The sequence below is a fragment of the Schistocerca piceifrons genome, chromosome 1, assembly GCF_021461385.2.
Source record: "Schistocerca piceifrons isolate TAMUIC-IGC-003096 chromosome 1, iqSchPice1.1, whole genome shotgun sequence".
In the NCBI taxonomy this organism is placed as follows: Eukaryota; Metazoa; Arthropoda; class Insecta; order Orthoptera; family Acrididae; genus Schistocerca; species Schistocerca piceifrons.
The window spans coordinates 648502669-648517679 of NC_060138.1; the positions used below are offsets into that span (position 1 = coordinate 648502669).

General features: G+C 38.5%; 1 protein-coding gene across 1 annotated transcript in view; it reads left to right on the top strand.

Annotated features, from left to right (window-relative positions):
- LOC124805223 (RNA helicase aquarius) overlaps positions 1-15011 on the top strand; it is a 380133-nt gene that overhangs the window by 315360 nt on the left and 49762 nt on the right. Inside the window, exons 20-21 of the mRNA XM_047265726.1 lie at positions 4535-4659; positions 5506-5666. Coding sequence (XP_047121682.1) covers positions 4535-4659; positions 5506-5666 — 286 coding nt within the window. The remainder of the gene's footprint in view (positions 1-4534; positions 4660-5505; positions 5667-15011) is intronic.

Here is a 15011-nt window from a genome sequence, read left to right on the forward strand (position 1 = left end):
AAAGATTTTATATATCCTCTTCCATTTTTGAGTAACCTTGCTTTTTTTTGTGACTGAAATTATATTGTATTTCATAGCAGGGTAGATAATCTGTAGTGTCCATGTTTATCAGTAGAACTCCACATCAGGTATGAAGTTTTTATGAACTAATTCCGGCAGGGATAGACAAAAATCTGATTTTGTATTAGAATTTGTGAACCGTCATAGAACACAATGAAGTGAAGTTGATGTTATTCGAACATTCTTAATTGGGAAGTTATTTATTAAAAGCTAAAGAGCACAAATGCTCATATGGGTTGTTCTACAAACATGTTTGTCTAGATAAATTCAGTGTTTGTGCACAACAGGACTTTATAGTTTTCTGTGGACTTCCAGCATAAGAAGTCACCCTCATGCTGCCAACGGCCTTGTCAAAGAGGACAGAAGAACAGACAGAGGTTCAGGACACTCTCTTGTCCTTGGGGTGGGAAACTGCCTCTAAAGGCAGAAGAATCCACAATGATCAATGGCATGAGGATGCAGAAGGCAATGGAAACCACTGCATTAAAGACACAAATCATGTATCCACAGGACATGTGGCCTTTAATTGAGAAAATGTCATGATGATCTCTCCATTGGCAAAAGATTCCAGAACAGACCCTGTTTGGATCTCTGGGAGGGGACTGCCAAGGGGGAGGTGACAATGAGAAAAAGATTGAATTACCAACGGAAGGATAATGTTCTAAGAGTCATGGCATGGAATGTCAGAAGCTTGGACTTCATAGGGATGCTAGAAAATCTGACAAGAGAAATGCAAAGGCTCAATCTAGATATAGTAGGTGTCAGTGAGGTGAAATGGAAAGAAGACAAGGATTTCTGGTCAGATGAGTATAGAATAATACAAACAGAAACAGAAAGTGGTACACTGGGAATATGATTTGTTATGAATAGGAAGGTAGGGCAGAGAGTGTGTTACTGCAAACAGTTCAGTGATAGGGTTCTTATCAGAATCAACAGCAAACCAACATCGACAACAATAGCTCAGGTAGACAAGCCAATGCCACAAGGTGCAGCTGAAGGAATAGAGAAAGCATATGAGGATATTGAAAGGGTAATACAATACGTAAAGGGAGATGAAAATCTAATAGTCAAGGGGGACTGGAATACAGTTGTAGGGGAAGGGGTAGAAGAAAAGGTTATAGGAGAATGTGGGCTTGGGACAAGGAGTGAGAGAAGAGAAAGACTAATTGAGTTCTGTAATAAATTTCTGCTAGTAATAGTGAATACTCTGTTCAAGAATTATAAGAGGAGTAGGTATACTTGGCAAAGGATGAGTGATACAGGAAGATTTCAGTTAGATTACATCATGGTGAGACCTAGACTCCGAAATCAGATATTGAGTTGTAAGGAATACCCAGGAACAGATATAGACACAGATCATAATGTAGTAGTGATGAAGGGCAAGCTGAAATTTAAGAGATTAGTCAGGAAGAATCATTACACAAAGAAGTGGGATACTAAAGTACTAAGGAATGATGAGATACGCTTGAAGTTCTTTAAGGCTATAGATACAGCAATAATGAATAGCTCAGTAGGCAGTACAGTTGAAGAGGAATGGACATCGCTAAAAAGGGCAGTTACAAAAATTGGAAAGAAAAACATAGGCACAAAGAAGGTAACTGCGAAGAAATCACGGGTAACAGAAGAAATACATCAGTTGATCAATGAAAGGAGGAGGTGAAAGATGTCCACGGAAATTCAGGAATACAGAAAGACAAGTTGCTGAGAAATGAAGTAAATAGGAAGAGTAGGGAAGCTACGACGAAATGGCTGCATGAAAATTGTGAAGAAATTGAAAAAGAAATGATTGTCATAAGGACTGACTCATTGACTCAGCACATAGGAAAGTTAAAACATACTTTGTTGAAATTAAAAGCAAGGGTGGTATCATTAAGAGTGCAATGGGAATTCCACTGTTAAATGCAGAGGAGAGAGCCAATAGGTGAAAAGAGTACAATGAAGGCCTCTGTGAGGCTTGATGTGATAAAAGAAGAAACAGGAGTTGATTTAGAAGTGATGGGGGATCCAGTATTAGAATCAGAATTTAAGAGAGCTTTGGAGGACTTACAAACAAATAAGGCAGAAGGGATAGACAACATTCCATCAGAATTTCTAAAATCATTGGCGGAAGTTGCAACAAAACGACTATTCACGCTGGTGTGTAGAATATATGAGTCTGGCAACATACCATCTGACTTTCGTAGAAATATCATCCTCACAATTCCAAAGACTGCAAAAGCCAACAGGTGCAAGAATAATCGCACAATCAGTTTGACAGCTCATGCATTCAAGTTACTGACAAGAATCATATGCAGAAGAATGGAAAACAAACTTGAGGATGTCTTAGATGACGATGAATTAGGCTTTAGGAAAAGTAAAGGCACCAGAGAGGTAATTCTGATGTTGTGGTTGATAATGGAAGCAAGATTAAGGAAAAGTCAAGACACGTTCATAGGATTTGTTGACCTGGAAAAAGTGTTTGACAATGTCAAATGGTGCAAGATGTTCAAAATTCTGAGAAAAATAGGGGTCAGCATTAGGGAGAGATGGGTAGTACACAGTATGTAAAAGAGCCAAGAGGGAATAATGAGACTGAACGACCAAGAACAAAGTGCTTCAATTAAAAAGGATGTAAGACAAGGATCTAGTCATTCACCCATACTGTTCAAATTGTACATCAAAGAAGCAATAATGGAAATAAAAGAAATATTCAGGAGTCGAATTACAATTCAAGGTGAAAGGATATCAATGATATGATTTGCTGATGACATTGCCATCCTGAGTGAAAGGGAAGAAGAATTACATTATCTGCTGAATGGAAAGAGCAGTCTAATGAGCACAGAATATGGACTGAGAGTAAATGAAAAAATAAAAAAAAAAGACAAAAGTAATTAGAAGTATCAGAAATGAGAACAGCAAGAAACTTAACATCAGGATCGATTGTCATGAAGTAGATTAAGGTAAGGAATTCTGCTACCTAGGCAACAAAATAACCAATGACAGATGGAGCAAGGAGGACACCAGAAGCAGACTAACAATGGCAAGAAAAGAAGGCCATTCCTGGTCAAGAGCAAGTCTTCTAGTATCAAACATAGGCCTTAATTTGAGGAGGAAATTTCTGAGACTGTACATTTGGAGCAGAGTATTGTATGGTAGTGAAACATTGAGTGTTGGTAAACCAGAACAGAAGAGAATTGAAGCATTTGAGATTTAGTGCTACAGACAAATGTTGAAAATTAAGTGGGCTGACGGGGTAAGGAATGAGGACACTCTGCATAGAATCAGAGAGGAAAGGAATATGTGAAAAACACAGACAAGGAGAAGGGATAGGATAATAGGACATATGTTACAACATCAGGGAATGACTTCCATGGTACTAGAGGGAGCTGTAGAGGGCAAAAACTGTAGGGGAAGACAGAGATTGGAATATACCCAGCAAATAGTTGAGGACGTATGTTGCAAGTACTACTCTGAGTTGAGGTTGGCACAGGAGAGGGATTCGTGGCAGGCCGCATGAAATCAGTCAGAAGACTGATGACTCAAAAGGGGGGGGGAGGGGTCTCCACTTGACTTCAGAAGTCAATACAGGGGTTGCCTGGAAACAGGGTATACACCACGTATATGTTGGAGTAGTTTATATTCATTATTCATAACATTTGGAGTTAACCTTCACACTAATGCATCTCTCTCCTAGTGACATAACAATACTTCACAGAATGTAATATGAGTGTGACATGTTTACAGTGGCTGCAGATATATAAAATCTCACTGGGCTTCCTTTGTTTACTGCATGAGTGGTGCTTGGATCAGTCAGTTTTGAAATCACAGAGGATGTGGAACGTGTCATGACTATTGTTGCAAATATTTGATTGAAAAGCGCGTCAGATACTTTACAAAACCATTGTTGTAGATACTATTGTTATACAAACACACACCTATGATTTGATTGATTATTACTTTCACATTTGGAAGATGACATTTGAAGATGATGTTGACAATCTCCCCTGGCTTATGAAACAGATACTCATGGTTTATAGTTCACAGGATCCCAAATTTTTACTTCTGCTCTTTATTGATTAGATAGTATTTCAAGGTGTTATTCACCAAGGCTCTGATGCCTTGAAATGTGAATTGTGACGTTCTGCTATGTTTCTGAAAACTTTTAGAAATTGTTTCAAGTAGAAAACTTTGGCATTTCAGATATACTGTACGTTGTAAATTGGTACTGATGAGAGTAGTTAGTTCTTGAATTTTAGAAAAGTGAGTTTATTGAAGAAATTTGTCTGACATTTTTGCAATTCAAAATCTGGTGCAATTTTTAAGCAACAAAAGTGTAAATACACTGAATGTTTGTCTTTTCAGATCATAGTGATATTTCTTTGTATTTGGGAACTAGAATCTGTTTAGTGAGATCTGAGTGAGGCTTGAACATAATGTTTGCTTGTTGACATGAAAGTGCAAGATAGTGAACTTATATTGTTTTTTATGTCTGCAGATAGTTCCTGTGAAAACAATAAAAGATGAATTTCCCTTTCATTGCTTCTTCGACAATGCACCAAAACCTCTTTTCAAGCAAAGATCATATGAGGAAGACATGGAAATTGCTGAAGGTTGTTTCAGGTAAAAAAAAAAAAAAACCCAACAAATGCACATACCTACAAACACATGCACACAAGGAATACTTGTTTTGAACACAATTTTATAGGTTTGATATTACAGTGCCTGTGTTATTCAGAATTAAAATGCAATGTTCATTTCAACGTGCATGCATGTCCAAAGGAAGAGGTACTGTGGTGACTACAGCCATTATGAAATACATGAAATAAATTCGCAATTGCGAATATGGACAACCATGAGCTGTATAATGGACTGACGACAATTAAAATTGTGCCAGACCGGCATTCAAACCCGAATTTCCTGCATATCCCAAGCTGGCCATCTGAGTACTACTCATGGCGAGACCCAAACTTCCATACATCATCAACCATGTGGCTGCAACTTGTACTCGTACATCCATTATGTACATTGTTGTACAGGCGAGACACTTTACTTGAAAGTCACTTGTGTGGTGTCGGTAGATAAATACAGTACTGCAGTGCCTGTGTTATTCCAAAATATGAGGCAATGTTCCTTTTGATGTGCATGTCCAAATGACATAGAGTTTCGGTTTAATTTAATGTGCACAGCAGCTGTAATGTGTTCAACAGCATTTTAAAATTTGTTCAGTAAGTGTTTTTACTATGCATATTGAGTGTAAGATTTAGATTGATTTCATTTATACTGTCTTATTCCTTGTCTCCAGAATAATTATTATGTTTTTCAGTTTTATTTTATCGAAAATGGTCTGATAGTCAAAATGTAATTCAAATAACAATCCGATGTTATTTTCTTGAGGTTCATAAGTATAACGGAACTGTTTTGTATTTATTTAAATATAATGGCAATATTGGCACATTTGTGTTACAGATACATAGAAAAGATTTTCACACAGCTTGAGGAATTCCGAGCATTTGAGCTGTTGAGAAGTGGATTGGATAGATCAAAATATCTACTCGTAAAGGAGGCAAAGGTGATAGCTATGACATGTACCCACGCTGCTCTTAAGCGGAGAGAACTTGTTGATCTTGGTAGGTAAAGAGGACTGGTTGTTCTTTTGTCTGTGTATTATTTCTTTAAACAAAATTTCCTTTGGTCTGTATGGATATTGTAGTCTCACTTTTTCTGACTAAAATGCTATTCATTTACATTTGCTTTAATTGCAAGTCAGACGAAGGCAGATCATATTGGTGAGCAGCATCAAGATAGTGCAACAGCACATTTTATAAGCTTTGTTGAAGGTGTATATGTTTGTTCTCTCCAATTTAACAAGAGCACTGCATCACCAAATTAAAAATTGACTTATTTCTTTCTGAGCAAGGCATTAAATGATTGTCCATTATTTGGCAAGTTATGAAGCACAATGATAAAGACCTGAGACTTATACTACCTGAAACTTAACACGATTATGGCTAGAGGACAGATGTAAGGATGTAGAGGCTTGTCTCACTAGGGGTAAGATAGATACTGCCTACAGGAAAATTAAAGAGACCTTTGGAGAGAAGAGAACCACTTGTATGAATATCAAGAGCTCAGATGGCAACACAGGTCTAAGCAAAGAAGGGAAGGCAGAAAGGTGGAAGGAGTATATAGAGGGTTTATACAAGGGCGATGTACTTGAGGACAATATTATGGAAATGGAAGAGGATGTAGATGAAGACGAAATGGGAGATAAGATACTGCGTGAAGAGTTTGACAGAGCACTGAAAGACCTGAGTCAAAACAAGGCCCCGGGAATAGACAACATTCCATTAGAACTACTGATGGCCTTGGGAGAGCCAGTCATGACAAAACTCTACCATCTGGTGAGCAAGATGTATGAGACAGGCGAAATACCCTCAGACTTCAAGAAGAATATAATAATTCCAATCCCAAAGAAGGGAGGTGTTGACAGATGTGAAAATTACTGAACTATCAGTTTAATAAGTCACAGCTGCAAAATACTAACGCGAATTCTTTACAGACAAATGGAAAAACTGGTAGAAGCGGACCTCGGGGAAGATCAGTTTGGGTTCCGTAGAAATGTTGGAACACGTGAGGCAATACTAACCTTACGACTTATCTTAGAAGAAAGATTACGAAAAGGCAAACCTACGTTTCTAGCATTTGTAGACTTGGAGAAGGCTTTTGACAGTGTTGACTGGAATACTCGCTTTCAAATTCTGAAGGTGGCAGGGGTAAAATACAGGGAGCGAAAGGCTATTTACAATTTGTACAGAAACCAGATGGCAGTTATAAGAGTCGAGGGGCATGAAAGGGAAGCAGTGGTTGGGAAAGGGGTGAGACAGGGTTGTAGCCTGTCCCCGATGTTATTCAATCTGTATATTGAGCAAGCAGTAAAGGAAACACAAGAAAAATTCGGAGTAGGTATTAAAATTCATGGAGAAGAAGTAAAAACTTTGAGGTTCGCCGATGACATTGTAATTCTGTCAGAGACAGCAAAGGACTTGGAAGAGCAGTTGAATGGAATGGACAGTGTCTTGAAAGGGGGATATAAGATGAACATCAACAAAAGCAAAACAAGGATAATGGAATGTAGTCAAATTAAATCGGGTGATGCTGAGGGAATTAGATTAGGAAATGAGACACTTAAAGTAGTAAAGGAATTTTGCTATTTAGGGAGTAAAATAACTGATGATGGTCGAAGTAGAGGGGATATAAAATGTAGACTGGCAATGGCAAAGAAATCGTTTTTGAAGAAGAGAAATTTGTTAACATCGAGTATAGATTTAAGTGTCAGGAAGTCGTTTCTGAAAATATTTGTATGGAGTGTAGCCATGTATGGAAGTGAAACATGGACTATAACTAGTTTGGACAAGAAGAGAATAGAAGCTTTCGAAATGTGGTGCTACAGAAGAATGCTGAAGATAATGTGGGTAGATCACGTAACTAATGAGGAGGTATTGAATACGATTGGGGAGAAGAGAAGTTTGTGGCACAACTTGACACGAAGAAGGGATCAGTTGGTAGGACATGTTTTGAGGCATCAAGGGATCACAAATTTAGCATTGGAGGGCAGCGTGGAGGGTAAAAATCGTAGAGGGAGACCAAGAGATGAATACACTAAGCAGATTCAGAAGGATGTGGGTTGCAGTAGGTACTGGGAGATGAAGAAGCTTGCACAGGATAGAGTAGCATGGAGAGCTGCATCAAACCAGTCTCAGGACTGGAAACCACAACAACAACAACAACAACATGATTATGTCAGTGAGAAATTGGTTTCACCTCTCAAATATCAGACTTTGTATGCAGCAAGATTCAGGTACATTTTGTTGAGGATAAATAACAAACACATTTGCTGTGTTACATCATGTAACAGAGCTTCACCACAATACCAGACCACATCAACAAACTGAAGTTCAAACTATTTTTCAGTTCTAAATAAATGAAACTATGTTTAAGATTCAAATTTTACAATGAAATGATTGTTGAAATCCAAGTAAATTCATTATTATTGTTTTGATATTACTATATACATAATCAGAACGAACTTACAGCTAGTTGTTGTCAAAACAAAACAGTCGCATCTGTCAAAAACCACCTGCAGAGATTAATTACATAATGTCTAAGATAACATATCACTTCCGCTTACGCAAATATTCTCATCCTGCTAAATAAACAAAATTAATATAATAATAACCAATCATACTCTTTTTCTTTTCTTTCTACTACAGAATGATATTGGTATTTAAACTAAGTTTTCCAAATAAGTTAAGGGTCACTTTCTATCTCACATCTTAATCATTCCCATCAAAGAATCGTTATGTGCCATCCCTTTAATTACAGGACCATTTCCTGAAGAAAGATTGGGACCAGAATTAAATAGCACCTTCCTTGTTCAAAGATGACATGCTATGTCATCCCTCAGGAAACTTACTCATCATCTATCATTTTTCTTTTTTTGAAGCCATTTCAACTATTTTTTGACCATCACTGTCTCAAGAAATATGTAAAAGTTTTTTAAATTACCGCTACCAGTCACTAACTTTATTAACTATTGTGTTACTTTTTTATTTAGTGACATGTTTCAAGGGAATACTTCATCTTCAGGCTAAATGGCATTACAGAAACAATTTTACCATAAGGTCATACCGATGTTACATATTCTTTTCATAAATGCTGTGGTTATCTTTATTCTTCTGTCATGGCAGTCTCATTGTGATGCACTGAGGTGTTTCCATTTCTGTGGCTTTCTTGGTCACTGTTCACAAATTTTCACTAAAGTTGCAGTAACTTGGAAACATGACCACAAAAACAAATCTGTAGTGCAGTGGACAAGATGGTGGTTGAAATACAGGTGGTTTCGACTTGACTATCGATTTGTTGATCTATGTGGTGTCAGATGTTTACGTGTCTTCTGCATGTCTTGTTATCGTATTACAGATGTAGGTTGACGAAATACATTACGAATTGAGCACCTGTTACAATATTATTGCAGACATCATGATATAAACTATTTTTTTTACATATTTCTAAGCTATGGCTGGGGCTAGAGTCAAACAACTGTCATGTTATGTATCTTTTATTCTAAGAGTACTGTAGTGAAATTGGAAAAGAAATGTGAATTTTTGAAATCTGTCATTTCATTCAGAAACTCGTTACTCCTCATGTGCTGGAAAATGGACACCTTGGAGGAAATGGAAATATTCATCCATGGCCACATAGTATCGTAGGTGCACAGCCATGCTCCTAACTGCGCGGCCATGCTCCTAACAAATCCTGTAAAATATTGAAAAACTATTTCCTTTGGGAGTGCATTGGTTCATTCAAAAGTCCATGTTGGTTAGCCTTAAAATTCTTATAAATCTCAATTTCTTCCAAAATGTCTTAACTCTAAGCCTTTTGGTTCTACATGTAAGATCGTTAGAGATTTTTCAGTCATGTCTAAATGATGTTTCTTATCACTGAAATGACAACCCTTAGCAGTAGTGTTTTTGTTACAGTGTTTCCTGAATCTGGTTAAAAAGTCATGGCCTGTCTGCCCAGTGTAAATATTATCATGGGATCCCCAAATGATTTTATATACTCCCGACTTTGTAAATTTATTCTGCTTATTGTCAACAGATAAACAAAAAACTGTCTTTCTTGTGTTTGGAAACTAGATTGTATATTGGCTTTGTTTAAAAGTGCTGGCATTTCTATCACAGAAGTGCCCTGTATTGGCTTTACATGAAAATGTAGGTAGGGTCTCAGGAGGATTGGAAATAGATTTTTTTTCTTTTATTGGAAACAGATTCACAAATGCTCTGTATCACATGTTCAGTGTAACTGTTTTACAGACCTGTTTGGTTGATTATATGAGTTTCTTTTCTAACACATGCTGGGCTTAAGTCAAGTTTAGCTAACCTGTGGAACACTGACAGGAAAAAAGCACGCTTAACGTGTGTGTATGTGGGTGGCATGGGTCCACACCAACAATTATATCAGTGGTAGAAGGCTTTCTGAAGATACCTAAAGAAAGTCTGCAGATTGCCTAGCAATATTCAGGTCAAAGTAATTAAAACTTTTATTTGATTCCAACTCTACAGTGAAGCATTTTTTTTTTAAAGCAACAGATCGGAGGAGCCTGCCAAATAGATTCCTGTAAGCGGAATAAAAATATCATCTACATACCTGTGACGAAATTATATTATCAAACACTGCCCTATTATTTGCAAAGAATTTTCTTTCTAGGTAATTAACGATAATGTCAGCCCAAAAGCCAGAAAGGCAGCAACCCATTGCCAGGCGCACTGTTGAAGATAAGTCTTACCATTAAAACTAAAACAGTTAAAGGATAAAGTTATACACAAAAAAGCTAACATTTCTGAAAATTTTCCTGACTAAGTTTTCTACACATAAGAAGATTCAGCCTTACAATCTCCAGAGCCTTATCAACTGGAACATTTGTATATAAATTGGTTATATTCAGGGACACCAGTACTGCCTCATGCAGAACCTTAGTTTCTCGTAACATTACCACCATCTTGAGCTATGTTTGATGGCCCATGTTTCCTCAAAAGTGAATGCAGCTTTCAGCTTAGCATAGCAAAAACTGTTAATTTTATAATTTGTCCCTTGGTATCCATCCACAATCGGACATATTCGTAAATTACTCATATGGAGCTTTGTTTGTGACAAAAAAACTGATATTTTTGGATTCATAGATATTTCCTGCATTAAGCATACTCAGTTGCAAAACAAAAGTTGGAACCTTTCACACATTTCTTTAACTTAGTTATAAATTTATGAAGAGGATCCCTTACAGTCATTAGAATGATAGAAATCAAATGTCTTGTGCACATAATGAGCATCTGATATAAGGAAGAATGATAGGGCTACATTTATCTGCATTTGTGATAACTACCTTATTTTCAAGCAATTTTGCATTCACCCTTTTTACAATGGCAGAGAGAGATTTTGAGAATTAGCCTGTAGGAACAGGTTTACCAAGTGCTTTTCGAGTAGACATAGCAATTGTGTTCTGTACAAGTTGTGAGAGGTTAAGCACCACACATAAGCCTTTCACTTCTGCCACAGTTATTTAAATAATACTAGTATCTATCTTATAGGAAATTTGAAATTTGGGCCCTTTTGTAACAAAGAGTTTTTATCATGAGAAAGATTCGTGCCCTGCTGGTCCACAAGTAACCATAGTTTGCGGGCATGCCTTCTGGCAATAACATTACATTTCTGGAAGAGACTAATCAACTCCCATTGATCATAAGAAAGAAAACCAAGAAGAATGTCTGAGAAGTGATTGGATAAGACAGTACCTGCAATCTCAGCCAAATGTCAGGACCTATGTGCCATGCGAATTTCGCTTTTTATGAATAGATATTCACACTTTATCTTGACACTACATACATTTAAGGCTACAGAATTAAATTGAAGCTTTGTATATTTTGGAATTACATCATTCACTTAACAGTTTTAATTGAAATTAATTCATTGTCAACTAACCCGCTTTTCTTCTATGATGTATAATAACTTGGCCTCCCTGAACTACCAGCTTGACTTAAAATATGAGGTGTTGTTTTAGAATTTATACACACTGTAATATAGGACTGAAGAAAATAATTAAGTTTACAAAATGTCTTTACAGGATTTCAATATAATGTCCACTCTTGCTTATGACATCTTCTCGATGTTTTGGTAACTTCTGTATTTTGTATAGGTCACCTTCATTGTTGAGCTGTACAGTGACTCTGGTCACCTCACTGGAAGGTTCACCAATTGTATCAAAATATCTTCCAAGGAGTTGTTCCTTCAGTTTGGGAAATACATGAAATGTCTGATGGGCTCATATTAGGATTGTATAGTGGGTGTGGAAGTATTTACCATATGTGTTTATCATTTATTTCTTTCATTGAAAGGGCAATATGTGGGCCTGCATTATCTTACAAAATAAGGACACCCGCTGCAACCATGTCAGACCTTCTTTGATGAAGTTTTGGGTGCAAAACATTTTGCAGAAACAGCTTATAGTATGTGCCTTTTCAGTCATTTTTTGGGGCACTCTGTAGCTATGACTACATTCATGTCATACAGAAGGATCATCATCAGTTTCATCTTTGTTGGTGGTCGAATTTTTTCAGCTGTGGAGAGTTGGAGCATTTCCATTGCAATGTGTGAGACTTCAGTTCTAGCTCAATGTCTCACTTATGGATTTCATCAAGTGCAACAATTCATTTCAGAAACTGTTCTCTTTCAGTTCGAAATTGTTGGAGCAATTCTTCTGTGATTCTCTTGCGACCTACCTTCTGCTCTTCACTCAGATCATGTGAAATCCATTAGACAGCAACTTTTCTCATCTTTAACTTTTCAGTCATTATTATGTAGACTGGAGTGACAGATATTTGGGCCTCTCAAAAGCAATTTCCACATGTTTTTCATCAATACTTTCTGAAAATGGCATTAACCATAACCTTAGAGGTGTAGTTTGTTACAATTCATGGTTTTCCACTTCTTGAGTTGCCCTCAGTGCATACCTGACCTGCATGGAAATGAGCAGACCACTGTAATTCTGTGTTACGATCTGCTAAACTATTCCCACATACCGCTCTCAAAGCATTGTAAATGTCCATTGGGTTCTTTCCACACAAGGATTCGATTTTGATGTAGAAATGCTAATTTTTATATGTGATCTGACTTGACTTGCTTCCAGCTTCCATTATAAAACTGAATGACACTGACACAGCCACGTGAATCGGCAAAAACATATACTACCATCATACCTAAAGTCTCGCTCACAAATAACATGAATTTCATGTTGATCATGCCACTGTAATGGTCATGGATGCACAGTGCAGGACTTTTGAAATGACCTTCGTTATATAAATGTGACATAAAGTCATGAAGGAGGCAGGCAATCATTATTATAATCTGAAAAAGATAGATTGCTACTCACCAGTAGTAGAGATGTTGAATCGCAGACAGGCACAACAAAAAGACTGCTAAAGAAGTAAGCTTTTGGACAGAAGGCTTTCTTCTGAATTAGACAACATACACACACGTCCATGCAAATGCAACTCCTATACACATGACCACTGTCTCTGGCTGCTGAGACCGACTGCGAGCAACATAGCATAATGGGAGAAGTAGTTTGTGTGGTGGGGTGGGAGGAGGCTAAGGTGGGGAAGGGGAGGAATAGCAGGTTAGGTTTGGGGGACAATAAAGTGCTGCATATGGGAGTATACTGGAATGAGGTGGGGAGAGAGTAGGGCAGCTACATCTACATCTATACTCTGCAAGCCACCTGACGGTGTGTGGCAGAGGGTACCTTGAATACCTCTATCCGTTCTCTCTTCTATTCCAGTCTCATGCAGGTGCAGTTGGGAGGTTAGACAGAAGGCAGGGGAGGGGGAGGGAAGGAGGAGGTGCAGAAAAGGAGAGAAGTAAGAAGACTGTGTGTGTGTGTGTGTGTGTGTGTGTGTGTGTGTGTGTGTGTGTTTGGTGAAGACTGTGCAGTGCAGTGCAGGGATGGGAACAGGGAAAGGGGAATAGGTAGGTGAAGGACAGTGACTGTTGAAGGTAGAGGCCAGGAGGGTTACAGGAGGGGAAGTTCTTTATGCTATTAGAAAAAGCTGGTGTTGGTAGGAAGGATCCAGATGACACACACTGTGGAGCAGTCATTTAAATGAAGAATGTTGTGTTGGGCAGCATGGTCAATAACTGGGTGGTCCAACTGTTTCTTGGCTACAGTTTGTCAGTGGCCAGTCAAGCAGACAGACAGCTTTTTTGTTATCATGCCTACATAGCACACAGCACAGTGGTTGCAGCTGAGCTTGTAGATCAGACAGCTGGTTTCACAAGTAGCTCTGCCTTTGATGGATAGGGTGACACTTGTGACCAGACTGGAGTAGGTGGTGGTGGTGGTGGTGGTGGTGGTGGGAGGAGAATGTATGGAACAGTCTTGCATCTAGGTCTGTTACAGGGATATGAGCCATGAGGTAAGAGGTTAGGAGCAGGGGCTGTATAGGGATGGATGAGGATATTGTGTAGTTTAGGTAGGTGGCAGAATACCAGTGTGGGAGGGATGGGAAGGATAGTGGAGAATTTGATTCAATTGCTCCAGTCCTGGGTGGTTCTGAGCTACAAGGGGAATGCTCCTCTGTGGCTGGATGGTGGGACTTTGGGAAACGGTATGTGACTGGAGAGATAAGGCATAGGAGATCTATTTCTGAACAAGGTTGAGATGGTAATTACAGCTTTAGTGAGTCCCTTTGTATATTTTGAGAGGAACTGCTTGTCACTACAAATGTGATGGCTTTGGATGGCTATGCTGTGTGGAAGGGACTTCTTTGTATGGTATGGGTGGCAGCTGTCAAAGTGTAGGTGTTGCTGGTGGTTGGTAGGTTTGCTATGGACAGAGGTACTGATGAAGCCATCTGCGAGGTGGAGGTCAACATCAAGGAAAGTGGCTTGTTGGGATGATGAGAGCTGAGTGAAGCGAATGTGGGAGATGGTTTTGAGGTTCTGGAGGAATGTGGATAGGGTGTCCTCGCCCTTGATCCAGATCACATAGATATCATCAGTGAATCTGAACCAGGTGAGGGGTTTGGGATTCTGAGTGTTTAGGAAGGGTTCCTCTACATGACCCAAGAATAGGTTGGCATAAGATGGTGCCACATGGGTGCCCATTGCCATACCCCAGATTTGTAGGTGATGCCTTCAAAGGAGAAGTAATTGTGCATGGGGAAATAGACGCTCTTGGTGACCAGGAAGGAGGGTGTAGGTTTGGAATCCATCAGGTGCTGGGAAAGGTAGTGTTCAATAGTGGCAAGGCCATGGGCATTAGAGATGATAGTGTAAAGGGAGGCAGCATCAGTAGTGACAAACAGGGCACTGTCTGGTAAAGGTTAGCATCATTTATATTGGAGGGTTGGCTGTGGGTA